Source organism: Microchirus variegatus (assembly GCF_963457635.1).
Source record: "Microchirus variegatus genome assembly, chromosome: 8".
Taxonomy (NCBI): Eukaryota; Metazoa; Chordata; class Actinopteri; order Pleuronectiformes; family Soleidae; genus Microchirus; species Microchirus variegatus.
Window position 1 is genome coordinate 17,991,377 of NC_139809.1, and position 18,787 is coordinate 18,010,163.

At 40.0% G+C, this 18,787-nt stretch overlaps 1 protein-coding gene across 1 annotated transcript in view; it reads right to left on the minus strand.

Annotated features, from left to right (window-relative positions):
* Positions 1 to 497: 497 nt before the first annotated feature.
* Positions 498 to 18,787, minus strand: part of LOC310931135 (zona pellucida sperm-binding protein 3-like) — a gene marked incomplete at both ends in the record, with an annotated part of 32,414 nt that continues 14,124 nt past the window's right edge. Inside the window, 2 exons of the mRNA XM_083894245.1 lie at positions 498 to 929; positions 11,082 to 11,148. Coding sequence (XP_083750371.1) covers positions 498 to 929; positions 11,082 to 11,148 — 499 coding nt within the window. The remainder of the gene's footprint in view (positions 930 to 11,081; positions 11,149 to 18,787) is intronic.

Consider the following 18,787-nt stretch of genomic DNA (forward strand, 5'->3'; position numbering starts at 1 on the left):
GCTGCTGTTTTTTTAATATGCGTTTCTTGAAGGAAGCAAATATCAGCTTTGAGTGTACGCAAATGCGCATATACTTTTCCTCTCTTGAGTGGGGTATTCATCCCCCTAACATTCCAGCTCACTAGTGTAGCATCACTGTGCTTACTTGGCTCACCTAGCATAAGTAATACCTACAACGAAACATGACCATGGCATAAAAGGAATATGCAGTAGACGCAAAAATAGGAAAAAAAAAGAAAAGAAAAGAGAGTGCCAAGAAAGAGAGAACATCTAACCCAACACACGAACACAAAATAGGGGGGAAACACACCCCCGGAGCTGCGATACCATACCCCAAACAAGAAGTCAAAGCTAGAACGTAGGCGCCAAAAAACAGCCCACGCTAGCGTATAACTGCTCACCACCCTTCACTTAGAAGGAGGACTCCCTTCACACATGAGTAATAATGAAATGAAAACACATTTAACCTCACCCGGTTTTAGAAAACAGTCCGAAAATTAGTCCACATCCCGACCGGACATGATATCTCTGTCCCAGTCCTGAGCCTCTCGACTGAGGAATTTTTCGGCTTCGGCCGGGGTGTCAAACGTGCCCGTGTTGTCGTTCACCGTTACCACGAACCTCGCCGGGTACCTGAAACCGCACCGTAATTTCCTGGCTCTGCACTTCTCCCTGACATGTTGAAAGGCCATCCGTTTCTTCATGGTCGCTGAAGTTAGGTCAGGAAAGATAAACACAGGACGCCCGTCGTACCGCAGTGGAGCTTTCTCCCTCGCCAGCCTCAACACCAGCTCCTTTACCTGGAAGTGGTGCAGCCTGGCGATGATAGCCCTCGGTTTCCCGTCTTTAGCTGGCGCTGCAAGTCGGTGGGCCCGGTCCACAGCCACAGGTCGATCAAAATGCTCCTCTCCCAGCAGCTTTGGTAGCAACTTGGTGACAAATTATTGGAATGTAATTAATATTACCAGCAATTTTGTAGAAGTTGTCTTTGATGTAGCACAATATTCTGTGGCCAGGGAAGGTGATGAAAATGTGTGCCAGACTAAATATACATACACACCCTCTGAATAGTGCGGCAAATTGTGCCTTTATTCAGGTTTTCAGCATTGCCAACTGAATAAAGGAACAAACCTCGCTCGCAAAACAAAAAAAAAGTTCCATGCAGATCATCTGAGGGATGGTGAGTGCAGAGCTCCTTGCAGTGGGATGCTCAATTTTGGGACCAAGCAGTCTGCACAGATATTGCACAGATAGCATCACCGCCGAACCGATATCTCATTGTCCAACCTGTCTCAAACCCCGCCTATCGCTCAATGTCTGCTGTGATAGGCACAGCACCTCTCGCGACCCTCCGGTGGGTGGGTGACAATTAATTCCTTATCCTACTTGCATGTAACAGGCCCCAGGTGAGTGGAAACTGCTGATTTAACTGTGACAACAAGAGGTGAACAATACTTACGTGAGCAGTGGGTCATTCATTATCTTTAATGATAGAGACATTCCATTACATAGTAAAAGTATTGCTGCCTGCCACACTTTTCCCCAAAAATAAAATAAAAGGGCCAAATATCATCATCTGACAAAAAACTGAAAATTGAGCTGTTAATTAAAGGGACACTATGTAGTATTTATGGGTTTATATAACCCAAAATCCACTCTTTTATACATATTATGTGCTCCTGCATTGTCTAGTCGCTGTATAATTGTTTTTGTTTCATTTTCGTAGTGTTTCTAAAAGTCATGTTAAATAACATGGTCGCGGGCCGTGGTTGCATAGCCACTGTTAGCAGCGAGACGCCATGTTTCTACCGGAGCCTGTAAGGACAAACGTGAGAGAACAAAACAAGCGTCTCTTTACTTGTAGCTTAAGTCCCGCCTCCTCTCTCTCCGCTTTGTCTGCTAAGGCCGCGGTAGCTCGCCCTCTCCCTCGCCTCACAAACCTCATCTGCTGACACGGAGAAAGACAACGAGGACGACATTTGACCAGCTGCGGATACCGTAGCGCTCAGGGAAGGGAGGGGGTGAGCAGAGGAGCAGTTCTTTGTTGTAAATTTCAGCCTCTCCTCTAGATGGCACTATAAACTACTTATTTCCCCTTTAAGCAAGAAAATAGAGGAGTTTATGTAAATTAGCATCTTACAAAGATCAATGCTGAAATTGTACGGCAAGCACAAATTCTGAAGAAGGAAAAGCAAATTTAGATATTTAATATGATAATTCAGATTCCAGCCCTCCCCCATCACTACAGGTGTGCCAAAGAGGAGAAACACTTACAGTTGGCCTCCTTAAATACCCTTTGTCATGATTGGATTCACCTGTGTATGGAGGTCAAGGGTCACTGAGGTTACCAAACCAATTTTGAGTTCCAATAATTAGTGCTAAAGGTATTGAAATCAATAAAATGACATGAACTTATGCACATGCCTAATTTTGTTTAAATAATTCTTGCACACTTTCTGTAAATCATATAAACATTATTTCACTTCTCAAATATCAATGTGTTTGCCTCTTATATGATATATTTAACTGAAATTTCTTATCCAAACAAACAATGCTTTATAAAGGAAAATAATGAAAATTTACCACTGTACTTATTACCCTGTCCACTATGATTACAAAAAGCTTTTTGGGTGTGTAGCACACAGCGTGTGTAGGTGCAAGTTAACATTCCTTTCCCAACAGAAGTGTGTGGAATGGTTGTTGATGGAATGTTGATGACGTTCTTCAGTGTGTCTGTCTGAGGAATGCACTTGCAGTATGTGAATGATGATGAGTGCATGTCAATTAATTTGTTGAATGGCAAGATTGCAGTGTCAAGCACTTTGCTTTATTAACCATGGACTGTGAAAAGAATACCCTGCATGTGTTTCTTTGATAATAATGACAATGTAACTTATTATTCTCCAAAATTGTAAAGCTATCAATCCCTGTGCTCTCTCTGCTTTTTTAAACTACTTTGCTTCTCATGTTAATGAAATTAAAAATGTCATAATATCCCACACGACTCAAAATGATGTCATGAAATAAGGTAACTTTTATTGTACCCGAGGGTAGATTTGGTTGCAGGTAAAAAGAGAGTAGGCTGCTTACACACACATAGACAACATTAATGATATTGACAGAAAACAGTGACATAAACAGTGGCAACAGTGCTCAGACATAAAGACATGGTTAAAAAACAAAGTATTACAATTCAGGGGATAAGATGCAGAATAAAAGTCATCATAACAGATACATGCAGCTAACCCAGAATAAATAGATATATAAATATATTAAGAAGTCTGTGCAGTCAATGAGTTAAATAAGTTAGTGTGTAGTCTCTCCAATCAGCCTACTAGCCCACCTTACAATTTGGTTCAAGGAATTCTTATTTTTTTTAGTGATAGGTTGCTGAACCAAGAGACCAGGTAAAAAGAGATGACAGATTCAATGAACCAGCGGTAAAACATAGTGAGCATCTTTCTGTTGATTCCCTTGTAGCAGGCTTACACTAACAGAGTCATCTGCATACTTTAAAATAAATCTGTCTCCTCTGCTGATGCGGCACATGTTGGTGTAAAGGATGAACAGAGGAGGAGACAGGACACAGCCCTGAGGAGAGGCCAGTGGAGGAACATATCTGGTCAGACAGTACTCCATTGACTGGCACTCTTTGTGTCCTATCCTATCAGACTCGTCTTCTTTAAGATTTCATTTCTTACTATTTTTTTCCAAACGTTTTCATGACGATAGATGTCAGTGCAATAGGCCTAAAATCATTCAGTACTTTGGGCCAGCTTGTCACCCCTTAAATGCAGATACGTCTTCAGACTGTAGGGGGCAGAATAACGCGAAAGCTGCGTCCAGTCTGTCAACTCCAAAAAAGAAGAAGAAGAACACATTTACGTCACGATCATTTATAACGATCCGTTTGTCAGTCAAGTTATTAGGTTGTCAGTTAGTTATAAGATGATACTCATACAAATACCACAACCACGGACATATTCAGCTGACAATAACCACACACCACGACTTATTGAAAAGTAAACCATAGCAAACCATCGCTTGTCCGCACTGGCCGGCTATTGACAAAAGATCGTATAATAAAAATAAATGTTACGCAACAATGACGTCAGTAATCCATAATATGGGCCTAAACTAAGATAATACAATGTTTTTCATCATTTTTATATCTCTATTAACAAAGAAAATACTTAATTTGTATCGCACTCGCTTCGCTGCTTTCGACGCCATCTTTCTTATGTGAAAACACGCAATGCATTCTGGGTAGCCCTTGCTCCCAAGGGTGGTCTCGGAAAATCTCAATATTGAGGGCGATACAGCCCTTAAACTTGACCCTCAACGTAATTTTTCTGAGAATCGAGACAGCACTTGCACTAGAGGGAGCGCGCATTTTTGAGCTTTCATACTTGACCAGGCAGAGCCCAAGTTGTTTGCAGCCATTTTATTTTCCAGGATTGTTTTAAATGTCCACAAACCAAAGATATTCAGTTTCATGTCATAAAGAAGCAAAGAGAAGCTGCAGCACTAATGTTCATCACTACTGTTGTGTGTATTTGGTTCTTAGGGGAACCTTTCATCCTCATGGATGAACTATAACATCTTTCAAAGTTCAAAATACAAAATAGTGTCATTGTATCATTTAAAACAAACAAAAAAAAAAAATAGGGAAAAATTAAACAACATTCAACTTTTAAGTTTAACTCTGCTCAGTGTAGGAGAGAAACTGTGACTGAGTGTGTTCGTCTGTGTTTTCAGTGATCTGTAGCATTTCCTTGAGAGCAGCTAACAGATGGTATCCTGGGCGGGTGCAGTCATTGACAATGGCCAAGGCTTTACTGAGATGTTGGCCACCTCCTCCAGGGAGGGACGAGGATGGCCAATGATCTTTTGAGCTGTATTTATAACCCCCTGCAGAGCCTTTTGGTCTGCTGCCAAGCAGCTGGCGACCCAGACAGTAAGGCAGTTAACCAGCACGCTCATTTACAAAACTGTGCACAGGATTCATGTTAAAAGTTGGCATATGCATGAAACACAGAAAGTGCTTATGCACATACATATTCTAATTAATAACACCATGCACATGCACCCTTTCTCTTTATAAACACATTCAACTCCTATCAGTACATATGTGTGAGCTTCAGCTAATATGGTTTGTGTTTATATAGTGCTTTCTTAGTCTTGAAAATGCTGTAGCTGCTCTCTGTCACAGTTTTGCCATTCACCCATTCACACAGTGCCAGGACACATCGACATTTCTCTATTTGAATGAATGGGATGAATTAATGAAATTAAACAGCAAAACATCACTAGAAGCACACTATATTATAATTAAACATGTACGTTCTGGATGGAATTTCACCTTTCGTACGTGTGCTGCAGAGCTCACTCTTGGGTGATATATAATCTGGAATAATTCCACTATCATACCCATGCCAAAGAAGTAAATAATGATTCCAGACCTGTAGCCCTATTTCATTACTAAATTAGTAATGAGATGTCCATCCTTCAGTTATCGAGTTATACTATTGTTTTTTTTAAACAAATACCACACAACAGATGAGGATTAATAAGTAAAAAAATTACTGATGTCAGCTCATCCGTTTTGTTTATATTGTATGAGTGCTACTCCCAAGATTAATGTCAAGAAAGCATACCAACGAGGAAATATTTGCTTTCTGATGGAGAAATACTTTATAGAGAGGGCCAAAAGGAGTTGAACTGTGTTTTTGAGACTGGAGAGGTCTGAAGGTTAGTAAGAGCAAAACAATATACCTGTGTGTGAATGACAGTCAGACCGTCAAGTAATGAATGTTGTGAATAGTCGTTTAAAAGTCACTAAGGGCACCCACTAACAAGACCCAAAAGTGTAGATTGGGGTTTATTCGCCTTGGCTGCTGTCACCTGCTAAAATGGTCAAAAGTTTTTCAACCAGTTGCTCACAGGGCTGTGCTAGCACTACTTTGCTAACCTGTCCCTGTCAGAGAAACTCACCCAAGAAAAGAAAAGTTAGCCCAGTGTCAGCTTGCACAGCGTTGTTCTGAACAGCCTTCCTGATATAAACCTAACGTTACTAAGTTTAAATGAATTAAAATTCTTTAAAATATTTCTGTTGGGATCATTTTGTAAAAACCATGGACGATGGGCTGCGCCATGACCCATATAACACCAGAGGTCACAGCAATGTCACGTGACACTTCTGAGGAACATTGCAGGAAGTGCAGTCGGAACTGTCAAAGTTAACAAACAGGAGACATAGTTTCATTCTTACACGCTTGTCTCTGCTTCTTTTTGAGTAGTCACCAATTAAATATAATATAAACAAATATTATCACATTTAAATGTGTAATTAATTTAAAAGTCGGAATTTCAAATATAAGATCCCTCGTTGGTATAAAGATCGAGTTAGAGAAGTTGGACCCGAAAATGCAGACGAGAGAATTTTAACAGCTTTTAATCATCAAAATCTAGTTGCAGTGAGAGAAAGCAGGGGGAGATGAGGGCGTCCGTTGCAGTTGAGTCGGGGACGAAGCGAAGCCGGGGAAGTTCTGACAGCTTCGGAACAAACTCACGATGAAGATGGAGGAACACCGGGGAAGCTCCTGAGGCAGAGTAGGATCCATGGCTTACAGAGAAAGCAGAAGACGTCGTGACCATCGGAGCTTGTGCAGAGTAATCCAGGATGTGATAAGCGGAGCGCGTACCGAGGCGTGTGCCATTTGATGGGAAAACATTCCCCAGTATGGAAACATTTTGATCTTGTTTCTGATAATACGGTAATAGTTTTTTTTTCATAGTGGGGCCTACCCTATTTTACCCAAAACAAGGTATAGTTGTAAAGTCTACATCTTTTAGGTTTGTGATCCCATACTCTAATAGCATTCTTCACCCTGTTTTTTAAAAATATATATTTCATTTCATTCCCAGGTCAAATGGTTGTTGTGTGCAAAGGAGTTGGGCTACAACAACAATACTTGATCTATGCTGAGGCATCTCCGTGCCTTTGAAAGCAGATACTCAGGCCAACAGAGGTGCACCAACCCAAATTGAGTCCAATTGAAATCATATTAATAAGACACTCTTCCAATGTTGTTACCATATTGGTTCTGTTAATGTCTTTATCATTGTGGTTGACAACCACAATGATAATGACATTAACAGAACTCATACAGTATTTATAAAGCTTATGTTGTTTTCTTCCAGTGACTAGGAAGCAGAAACTGGATGAGGCCTTGGTCTCCATGATTGTGTGAGACACACAGCCTTTCAGCATTGAGGAGGATCAGGGATTTGCAAAATTGGATCCAACCTATGTAATCCAAACAAGGAAGGTGTGTTTGGTAAAAAAAAAAAGTATGAAGGTAATTTTACATATGAAAACTAACCACTATTTTCTTATTTTCTATTAGGCTGTGAAGGCTATGGTCAAGGCCAAATATGAGGAGGAGAAGCAGGAGGCCAAACTTCAGGGAGTTTAACATCTGATATGTGGACATCCATTAACATGGATGCCTACCTGGCTTTAACATGCCACTATATTGATGCAGGCACTCAGGTCAACTGTCGTGGGAGTGGTCTATTTCCCTGAAAAACACACTGCTGTAAATTTAGATAAACATATTTAAATCTCATTGTGAAAAAGTCTCTTGATTTGACCTGTGTTGTCCACTATGTGAACGAAGGCAAGGAATCTGGTAGGATATTTCTGGAGCAAGTGCCAAAGTTGGTTCACTGACAACATTTTCATATCTGTTAATGTATTATTTGTTTATTATTGCTCCATTTTTCACAATAACTTTATTTTTTTGTGTTTTAAAGGAGAAGCTTGGACTGATTCAGGAGCAAATGGGGAAGCCTCAATTTAAAGGGGAAATAAGTAGTTTATAGTGCCATCTAGAGGAGAGGCTGAAATTTACAACAAAGACCTGCTCCTCTGCTCACCCCCTCCCTTCCCTGAGCGCTACGGTATCCGCAGCTGGTCAAATGTCGTCCTCGTCGTCTTTCTCCGTGTCAGCAGATGAGGTTCGTGAGGCGAGGGAGAGGGCGAGCTACCGCAGCCGTAGCAGACGAAGCTGAGAGAGAGGAGGCGGGACTTCCGCTACAAGTAAAGAGACACTTGTTTTGTTCTCTCGCGTTTGTCCTTACAGGCTCCGGTAGAAACATGGCGTCTCGCTGCTAACAGTGGCAATGCAACCGCGGTCATGTTATTTTACATGACTTTTTGAAACACTACGAAAATGAAACACAAACTATTATACAGCGACTAGACAATGCAGGAGCACATAATATGTATAAAAAAGTGGATTTTGGGTTATATAAACCCATAAATACTACATATTGTACCTTTAAACTAATCCAGGAGGTGGAAACCCGATGGAACAGCGCCTTCCAAATGCTCCAGAGGTCGGTGGACCAAAGGGAGCCTGTGGGGGCAGCTTTGAGTGGCTTAGACAGTGACATACCCGTCTTAACATCGGAGGAGTACAACAACGTCACTGGGTGTCTGTCCATCTTGGCTCTCTTCCACAAAGCCACTGTCGAGCTATCGGAGGAGAAAAGGGTATCTGGGTCTAAATGATCGAGAAGATGCTCCAAGAAGAAACCACCAGGAGCACTAACTCTCAAGCGAGAGAGCTGGGAGAGCACCGAAGCAAACACCTCCGAGAAAAGCTCTCCACATTACAGAGCTCCAGCATCATGTCCTTTCCAACACTACTCGATCCCAGATTTAAAACATTAGGCAGTATGAAGACTCTCATCTGAGTGTGCAAACATCATAAGGGACACCAGCCATCATCCATCATCTCCAATATCTTCATCATCAACCTCATCACATAATGTAGTTGACAGGCGCGGTCATTTTATTTTTCTCCTTTAGTTAAGTCAATTTATATGAATTATAATTATATATATGTTTATGTTTCTCAGGAACAACACTGTGGAGTCATCTAGATGCTTCTGTTATGGCTTACAGAATGACCCACAACCTAACAGCTGATGCCTCAGTGGAGGTTCAGCGATACCTTTCTGAACCAAATATTGGGAGGACCGAGGACCAACTGATCTATTGGGAGGGGCAGAAAGTCATTTACCCCTAACCTGTATAAGCTTTCAGTTGGATACTTGTGCATCCCAGCCTCATCTGTTCCCTGTGAGAGAGTGTTCTCAAAAGCAGGAGAAGTCATTTCAAAGAAGAGGAATCTCCTGAATCCTAATACAGTAGAACAAATACTGTTCTTGAATAAAAACCCATAATATCCACATCAGTTCCACAAGCACATATACCACCCTCCCCAATGTTCAACAATCTTCCTTGTTAAAACAGTAGCACTTGAAAACAAATACTCTCTTCTCAGTGTCATGTTTGTTATTGTCTCATAAGACAATGATGAAAATGACATAACGGTATTGACACACTATTTACAATATTACATTTATTTACGAGTGCACATACAGATAGAAATTTTATTTATTTGGATCAGTACCTTAAAATTAAACACAAATGTGTAATGACCTTCTGGGATTGTCCCTGGTTATTGATCGTGGCAGCTGCTCCCTCATCATCTAAACTGGGACTATTGATCGTAAAGTAGAATTTACTTGTCTACACCCAAGAACAAAAACAAAAGACTAGATTGATTTGTCCTGTATTCCTGACCTTATGTTACACGTGTATCATAATCCCTAAAGTCGTGTCTGTCTTTTCACAGGTTTGAGAAACAAGTGTGAGAAAAAAAACAATTGAATGTACCTCAAGTTATTTACATAAGTATAACTTAGCTTCTGCTTCAACTTGAAATTACTCATTTAACTTGATGAGTTAAAAATGTTACTTTAAATTTAGCTTAAAGGTACAATATGTAGTATTTATGGGTTTATATAACCCAAAATCCACTTTTTTATACATATAATGTGCTCCTGCATTGTCTAGTCGCTGTATAATAGTTTTTGTTTCATTTTCGTAGTGTTTCAAAAAGTCATGTAAAATAACATGACCGCGGACCGCGGTTGCATAGCCACTGTTAGCATGTTAGCAGCGAGACGCCATATTTCTACCGGAGCCTGTAAGGACAAACGCGAGAGAACAAAACAAGCGTCTCTTTACTTGTAGCGGAAGTCCCGCCTCCTCTCTCTCCGCTTCGTCTGCTACGGCCGCGGTAGCTCGCCCTCTCCCTCACCTCACGAACCTCATCTGCTGACACGGAGAAAGACGACGAGGACGACATTTGACCAGCTGCGGATACCGTAGCGCTCAGGGAAGGGAGGGGGTGAGCAGAGCAGCAGTTCTTGGTTGTAAATTTCAGCCTCTCCTCTAGATGGCACTATAAACGACTTATTTCCCCTTTAAAGTAATACAGGGCATTATTTCAACATTGACAAAAAAACAATAATTTTACTATTTTATGGACTGGAGATGTGATCGGAGACCACGGCAGTGTTCACGTGTAGCTTAGCCTACCGTCATTCGCCGTGGTTATGTTTGGGAATTGTTTCAGTATGAATTTAGTCATGAAAAATTTCCACTAAAAATCAATACATTTATTATCTACCATTCTGTTTGCTGTAGTAGATCATATTTGCAATCCCCTAGCTACTTCAGGTGTTGCAATGCCCTACTACAGGTGAGTTTTTTCTGAAGTTGTTGGAAGACAGGACTGGAATATCAAGGGAGACAAGTTGTCATGTTGAACAGTGGTTTGGAATAGTACTGTGACCTGGGACCTTCATCTGAACCATGTACAGATCCCTATAGGATAGATACATTGAGCATATAATGAAACACAACTCACAACAAGATCGTGGATCATGGATATAAAGTCAGAGGAGACATGGGCCAAAATGTGAGAAACAGAGATTGTCGTTGCAGCATTTAAATCATCTAACAATTTGATTGAGTGTCATGAAAGGCGCCTTCAAATATAATGCATTATTATTATTATTGTTATTAATAATTGGTCTACCTCCAAGATTTCCTCTCACTTCACAATCTCCTTGATAGCGAGGTTAAAGAATATTAACTTAACCAACAATTTAATAACAACTAAAAGCCTCAAATGCTTCTGGCGAAAAATGTAGAGAACACAGCCGCGGATCTTTAGGAAGTTGTGTCCTTCCACAGGCATCTTCCCACTCCTTTCTACGGTGGCCCTGAGGTGCAAAACACAAACGCAAATCACAAAACACAACACACATCAAAAACACAAACGCAAATCAAATAACACAAAAACATTAACTCAACACGGAAACACAAATCACAACGCAAACACAAAAGCAGAAAACACGAAAACATTAACTGACAACGCAAACACAAAAGCAGAAAACACACTAAAAAAAACTGTTCCCTCAGTTTCATGAGTATTCAGTGAACTGAAAGAGAAGCTCTTCATATATTGTTTAGATACAAGACAAATCACCCACATTCATAGACCAATGTAGGTTGAATGTTTAGTTTTCTGCTTCGGTCGGGATTTGAACTGGGGCTATCTGTAGTGTGCACTTCTACTTGGGATGGCAGCTCTACCAAGTGAGCTACAGTGAGTTAAAGTTTTCGTGTTTTCTGCTTTTGTGTTTGCGTTGTGTGTTAATGTGTTTGTGTTTTCTGCTTTTGTGTTTGCGTTGTGAGTTAATGTGTTTGTGTTTTCTGCATTTGTGTTTGCGTTGAGTTAATGTTTTTTTGTTTTCTGCTTTTGTGTTTGCGTTGTGAGTTAATGTTTTCGTGTTTTCTGCTTTTGTGTTTGCGTTGTGAGTTAATGTTTTCGTGTTTTCTATTTTTGTGTTTTGCGTTGTCAGTTAATGTTTTCGTGTTTTCGTGTTTTCTGCTTTTGTGTTTGTGTTGTGTGATTTGTGTTTCCGTTTTGAGTTAATGTTTTTGTGTTTTTGATTTGCGTTTGTGTTTTTTGATTTGCGTTTGTGTTTTTTGATTTGCATTTGTGTTTTTTGATTTGCGTTTGTGTTTTTGATTTGCGTTTGTGTTTTTGATTTGTGATGTGTTTTGTGATTTGCGTTTGTGTTTTGCACCTCAGGGCCACGGTACCTTTCTCCTCTTCTTGTCAGTGGGAAAGCTGTGTAAACTCACAGCACTTCCCTTGTTGCCTTTTAGTCGACCACAGCTGCTAAAAGACTTCACCGGAGCGGGTGGATACAAACGGAGACTTAAACCAAATGCCTGTCCGACAATTCTCCCACATAAGGAGCCTAAACGCCTGCGTGAAGCGAGTGAAATTCGTGTTAAAAAAGCGCCAGAGACAAGAGACGCTGGATGCTCTCCTGAGCAGACAACCCACTTCTGCAGTCGCCGCTTCACTGTATATCCTAATTATCTATAAAGCACACGACAGCTCTGGATGCTAATAATTTCCAAAATGATTGATATTGGAATAAGTTTGATCCCACAATAGCTTACCGTAAACATCTGCTGACAAGAATTGGAACTTTTGACAACAAACACTCTCCCTCTCGGTTACCATGAAGACGCAGTTGCCGCACATACACCACCGGTTTTGTCCCACTCTCGCCTCATCCCGTTTTTCTTGCTCTTCATTTTGATGCTCGTTTTGTGAAACATTGTCAGTGCTGTCCTCCTCCTGTATGTTTCGCTCGGGTTCAAATTGAAAAGGCTGAACACATGACATGTTTATACTGAACAGTCACAACAGGGTCCCGAAGCCCCCAGTACAACCGTTTGACGTCACTACCCAGAGTGCATTGCGACGTTAACAGCAATGGCGACCTATGAGTTAAACTATTTTTACAAATTTTATAAAAACGAAGACATCAAGAAGGTTTTTTTATTAGGGCTGTCAAAAGATTAAAATGTTTAATTAGATTAATCACAGGGTAGCTGTGGATTAATCACGATTAATTACCATTCGTAAATATGCCTGAAAAATTCTAATTTTCTCTTTATATTGTTGTAGGAACGGAGCGATAAATAAAGTATGTGAAAATATAAATGTAAAGAACAATAAAATACTGTAAATAACTTGTAAAAACCTATACAAACTTAGTAAAAAATAAACATTACATTGTAAAGAACCCACATTATAAGACAAGATAAATAAATAGAAAAAATATAATACTGTTAATAAATTTGAAAAAACTTTTTGAAAAAACTACACATTGCACTGTAAATAACTCACATTATAAACAAAATTTAAAGTATAGAAGTTAAATAGTTTTCTTACTAAACCCACAGCAGGAAATTCCTCATCAGCACCTTTGAAGCACTGTTACTACTAGTTAGCGTTAGCGTCAGCTAGCATTCTGACGCTAATGTTAGCTGCTGTCTGTGTCCCCGTTAGTTAGACAGTGACTGTTAATGTTATGATTATATCATTATCTGCGCCACTTACAGCTGTGTGTCTTTCTTTTTTCTTCCTCTTCTAACTTCCTGATTGATAACTCCTCTTCATTTTCCTTCAGCTTCATTTACAACTTGCAGAACAGAACTATAACTTCACACAGGTTAGCGTGAGGTGACGTGGGGCCCCATTAGGGAGGTTTCCGACAGAGATGTCATTGCAAATCAACCATTGTTGTTTAAGGGGGACAGGTATGCGGCTTCTCACTGGGGAATTTAGGCTCTGAGTGTCGGGAGCCCCCCTATCGGCTCGGGGCCCCATGCAGTTGCCTGTCTTGCCTGTTCATAAACTGCACGTCTACTCGTAGTGCGATGAAAGTGAGAAAGTGCGTTAATGCGTTAAAACAATTAACGCGTTAATTCCACAAATTAATCATCCTGCGTTAATGCGTTAATTTTGACAGCCCTATTTTCTATATCAATTAATTATAACTGATACTAACATTTATCTTTTAAGAACTACAAGTCTTCATAGCCGGGGTTCTTTTTAACAACCACATATAGAAAAGGTGATCTAGTTTACAACGGCTGTATCAGTTTCTATTGTTTCTATCGGGAACCGAAATGTGTATCTGTTAGTGCTGTCAAACGATTACAATATTTAATAGCAATTAATCGCATTAATGTCATAGTTAACTCGCGATTAATCACACATTTTTATCTTTTCTAAATGTTCCTTGATTTCTTTTTGCACCATTATTTTTCCTCATTTTAAAGGTCACATAGAGTGGTCCTGTTGCACATATATGTTAGTTATGGAGGTCTACTTACATATATTAACTTGTTTTTATGGTCAAAAACCTCCTAGTTGCTGCAAACTAGCTGATAGAAATCCTCTTTTCTGACAGTGTTTTTCTGCTGCGAGATTTCAGAGTGAACTTTCACCCCCAGAAGACAGAGTCTTGTGATTGGCCAGTACTATCCAGCACATCCGTTCTCAGAAGCGCAGCGCCCCCCTCTGGAACGGCGGATGCACTGCTCCTCATTATCAAAACATTGTTTTAACAATGTTTAAAAATAGCTTCTTCACGACTCCCCGCCGCAGTCCCTTTTATGACTTTAAACCGGAGTCAGACCCAGAGTCAGAAGACACTGTTGCTCGTGAAACACCTCCACAACGGATGTTCTTCTTCTTCTGCGGTTCAATGTACGTAACCGGATGTGCCCGGACTAGTGCCCGGAGCAGGACGATCGGTTGTTCAGGAGAACCGCTGCTTACGTAACTATTACGGAATTTTCAGAGATCTCGTTGAGCCCCGAGATTACAATAAAACACAGCGTTCTCAGCAATGGCTGAACTGTTTGTTTCGAACCGTCAGTCTTCATAAACAAGGTAATGACGCAGATACACACCAAAAAAAACAGCGATAATAGAAACTTCCGGTCTAGTTCCGCTTTAATACTCTTATCAACATAGAAAAGTGGATTGGCTTGCTTTGTGTAAAATATATTTGCATATGTTGGCATATACTGTAGTGTAGGCCTGAACAATTAATACAATTTATCTTAATTGCAATAGAGCTTACTGCAATTTCAAGACACAATATTTATAATATAATATTTGGTCATTTGGAATAATACACCGGCCACCCGGATCAGGAGAGACCCGCAGCCGTCCGTCCCAGGGTCAGACTCACGTCCACCCTGGACGATGTTCCAATTCTATTTCAAATAAAATGTCTTTTTTCTTTTTAAATGAGGAGAAGGAAATTATTCTACCCGTCATTACTGCTTTTCTAGAACACATCAAAAACTGTGAGTCTGAGGAAAAATCTCCCTGATTGGTAAAAAATGATGTCATTTTGGTGCTGACATGGATACTTTTATTTTTATATGCCATTTGTTACATCCCAGCTCATTTGGGGTGGAAGGGTAGCAACACAAATAACCAAGATGTAATTAACAACATTAAACAAAATTGTTTATTTTACAAAGGAGTTGATGGTAAATTCACAAAATGATCTGGCAAACAACAGAAAATGGGCAGACACCCTGACCTTTACCCTTTACTTCTATGCCTTTCTGTATCTCTTCCATCTGAGAACATCCTGTTTGAAGGCTTGCAATGGCAAGGTGCTGTTGATCAATTGTTGTCGTCTTGGACTGACGATGTCAAATGAACAGCATGATGAGGAGGACTGTTTAAATACCAATTCCAATTGAACCAGGAAATGTATTGGTTGATTCATGGATCAAAACCCTGTTGTGAATTTTGCCAACAGCGAGTTGTGCAAAAAGATATATATATAATACAATATAATATATAAAATTGAATGTTTTTAGTTTTCTTCAGTCAGTCATTTTGACATTTGCAGTGTTGTCTAAGATGAAGCAGAAGAAGAAGCTTCACTTCTGCTTCCGTAGTAAACAAACGAGGCACGTCTGCTTGTCCCCTTGCTGTCCATCTCATCGTCTTCCTCTTCATGTATGTTCATTTGCATCCTTTTACAGCAGTTCTAGTTTTATATGTGATTGTTAATCCTGATTACTGCAGCTTTAAGTTTGTCACCAACAAAAAAATCAATTCACACCTTTATGAGTTACAAGTCATTATCCTGCAAAAAGCTCTTCAAATATTTTGGAACATGATTAATCACTCCTTCCGTCAGACATCCCCACTGTGGTCTAAATAAATGCAGAGTCATAGTTTAGGTTTTAATGTTGAGGCTCAGGGGTTTCCTCGTTCAGTGGTCACCTCGACACTTGGGCCACAGGATTACTGCTTGAGAGGGGGATAATCTATTTGGATGTGTCATCTTGAAAGTATAGAGCAAACAATGGAAAACTTAGTGAGGATGGGGCATCGGATAATTATACACACTCGTCAGTGAGTCATATACCTAATCCCCAGGGACTGGTTTGATGGTCCATCTGGGGCAGATGGGCGAAGGTGGCGTGTGTTCAGCATTAGCCTGCGTCCGACTGACTGCCCAGCCCTGACCCTCCTGCTTTTGATCCTATTAGCAGGTGAATGAGGAGATGGACATCAGAATGACAGCCTCTGCCTGGCTTCCGTTTGACCAGCTGACCCAAAATCTCATTAGTCTTCACAGATGCCGCTCCAAAAACTGGCATATTGCACAAGGCTTCAGCTAATTCCATTCAGTTGTTTTTGTCAAAATGTATGAGGGGTTAGCTATTTTCATATTATTGCCAAATTGACTGTTTTGCAGTGACAAATTAAAAATGTGTGTGAGTGGTTTGGAAATAACATCATGTTTTATTACTTTTATATTTATATCATGATAATCAGTGGATGTCTTGGTTTTGCATTTAGTAACATTATATCAAGTATCTCCTTTTCCTGCACTGGTTTATGAAATGTTGTATCTGGATTCCTTTCTATCAGCTTATCATTCCTTATTCCTGGATCTTGAAATTCTTTAGCCAAGTTTGGTCCAACATTTACAAATTATTAAATCTATTTACCACTTCATCCATGCTATGAATAATCTTATCTTTTTCTAAAAAGAATGTAGGATAATCAATCTGCTTTGAGTTATTTCTAATTATACTGTTTAATATATCCCATATGCCATTAATATTGTTTTTACTGTTCTCTGGTAATTTAGTATAGTGCTCTTTCTTTTGTACTCTTAGGGCCTGATTTACTAAGATCCCAAATAGAGAGCTCTAAATTGTGTGCGCATGCTTAAACATTGCGCCCGCTGCTGGATTGTTTTGCATCCAGCAGCGGGCTGGATGCAAAACAGCCCACTGCTGTTTTGCGGGGGACCTACTGAAATTGGTAATTATACACGCAAAAATAAAAAACAAAAAAATAACATATTTACATTTTCTCCTCCCAGCACACGCAAAATTGCATGTAAACGCCCCACATTGCATATTAATTAATATAAGACAAGACCGCCAAATGGGTTGTGAGTGCTGTTTTGCCCGTCTGTGAGATGCAATCCTCTTTGCTCCCCGTTAGTAGATCAGCATCAATGCAGATGTGCGTGTGACATCCACTTTGGTAAATCAGGCCCTTAATATATTGGTCAGTTTTTCAAGGGTTCTTGGTAACACTAATGGTTCCAGTAAGAACCATTTTGATCTAGAGAACCCTTTAAAATCCCAGTATAGTAGTGGCAGTCGCTATCTATGTTTAACAAAAAGCTATTTTCTGGATCAATATCATGTTCTATTGGCCTAGTTGGCCCAGGTTTCTCCGGAAACTCTGGTGTTCCATCCAAAAATATCCATCTGCATAGTGTCAAAGCGTTCCGAATGTTTTTTTTGCGTTGGTTCTTCAGCTTGTCCACCTCCTTCTCCTTGAATTTAAAGCTTCTTTTAACTTCCTGTAGCTCCCTAGTTAGAGAGTCTATTCTAGTGTTGTTGGTCTCAATAATAATCTGGACAAAGCCCTTGAAAGTTTCCTGCCATTATGTCTCCTTTTACTGCTGCAGTAGATTGTTTACCTGACCGAGTGACACCAGTTCGTCGTCAGGTTTCATTTCAGCTTTAGAAGCTTTCTGTGGCATTTTCAAAGTCTTTCAGCTCAAAAGACTTCAAGCTGAAAAGACTCAAGAGAAGCCACACCACGCTACACCAGTGCGGCGTTCCGTGGTTGTTGTTTTGCTTCGTTAAAGCTCTTGATTCTCCTGTCTATTTCATTGGATGTTTTTATAAAGTAGAAGTCAGAGAGAGAGAGAGAGGATAGTGTGAAACGTCTTTTTCAATGGATGAGGAGAGGGATAGAGGATCAGAGGAGCCTGCCGTGCATGTGAACGTTTGTTTCCAACAAGCTAACAGCACAAATCTGAAAGTACATTTGAAAGACATCAGATGTTGCAGGCTTATATTTCAGCAGAATCAACGGGTCAATCTGTCTTGCAAGTTAAAGATGGTTCTCCATTTTACTCAATGCTATACTGTAAAGCCATTCAAGATGCGGTCAGACAGTTTGATTTCACAAATGTCACAGTAGAAATGCTGTACAAGGGAACATCATACAAGAAAGGACAATTCCTTGTCACAGGGAGCATGGACTCTGTGGAGTTTGGCGAATTAGTGCTTATTTTGATTTAAAAAATTACACTTAGGTATATTGTGAAAGTTCATTATGTCATCTGATTGAACTTTTTTTGTTTTTGGTTACATTAGTAAGTTTTCCTTTACCTTGTTAACAAATTCCAGCATGTATCTTCTGCCTTACTTCATAACATCAGCTGATAAGGCCCATCACCACCAAACATCAGGTGACAGTTCTGAGGAAGGCGGAAGATACACACTGAAAGGACGAGCTTTTCATAGTGCATGTCATATCCCTCTTCACAAGAACACCTGTCACCACACTCAATGTAATAAAAAAAATGAACAAAAAAACAATATATGAAGAGGCCATTCACCGTGTTTACCTTCGTTAAGTAACCTGAAAACTATATCAAGCTAACCATACAGACCTACTTACGAACCTATAGACAC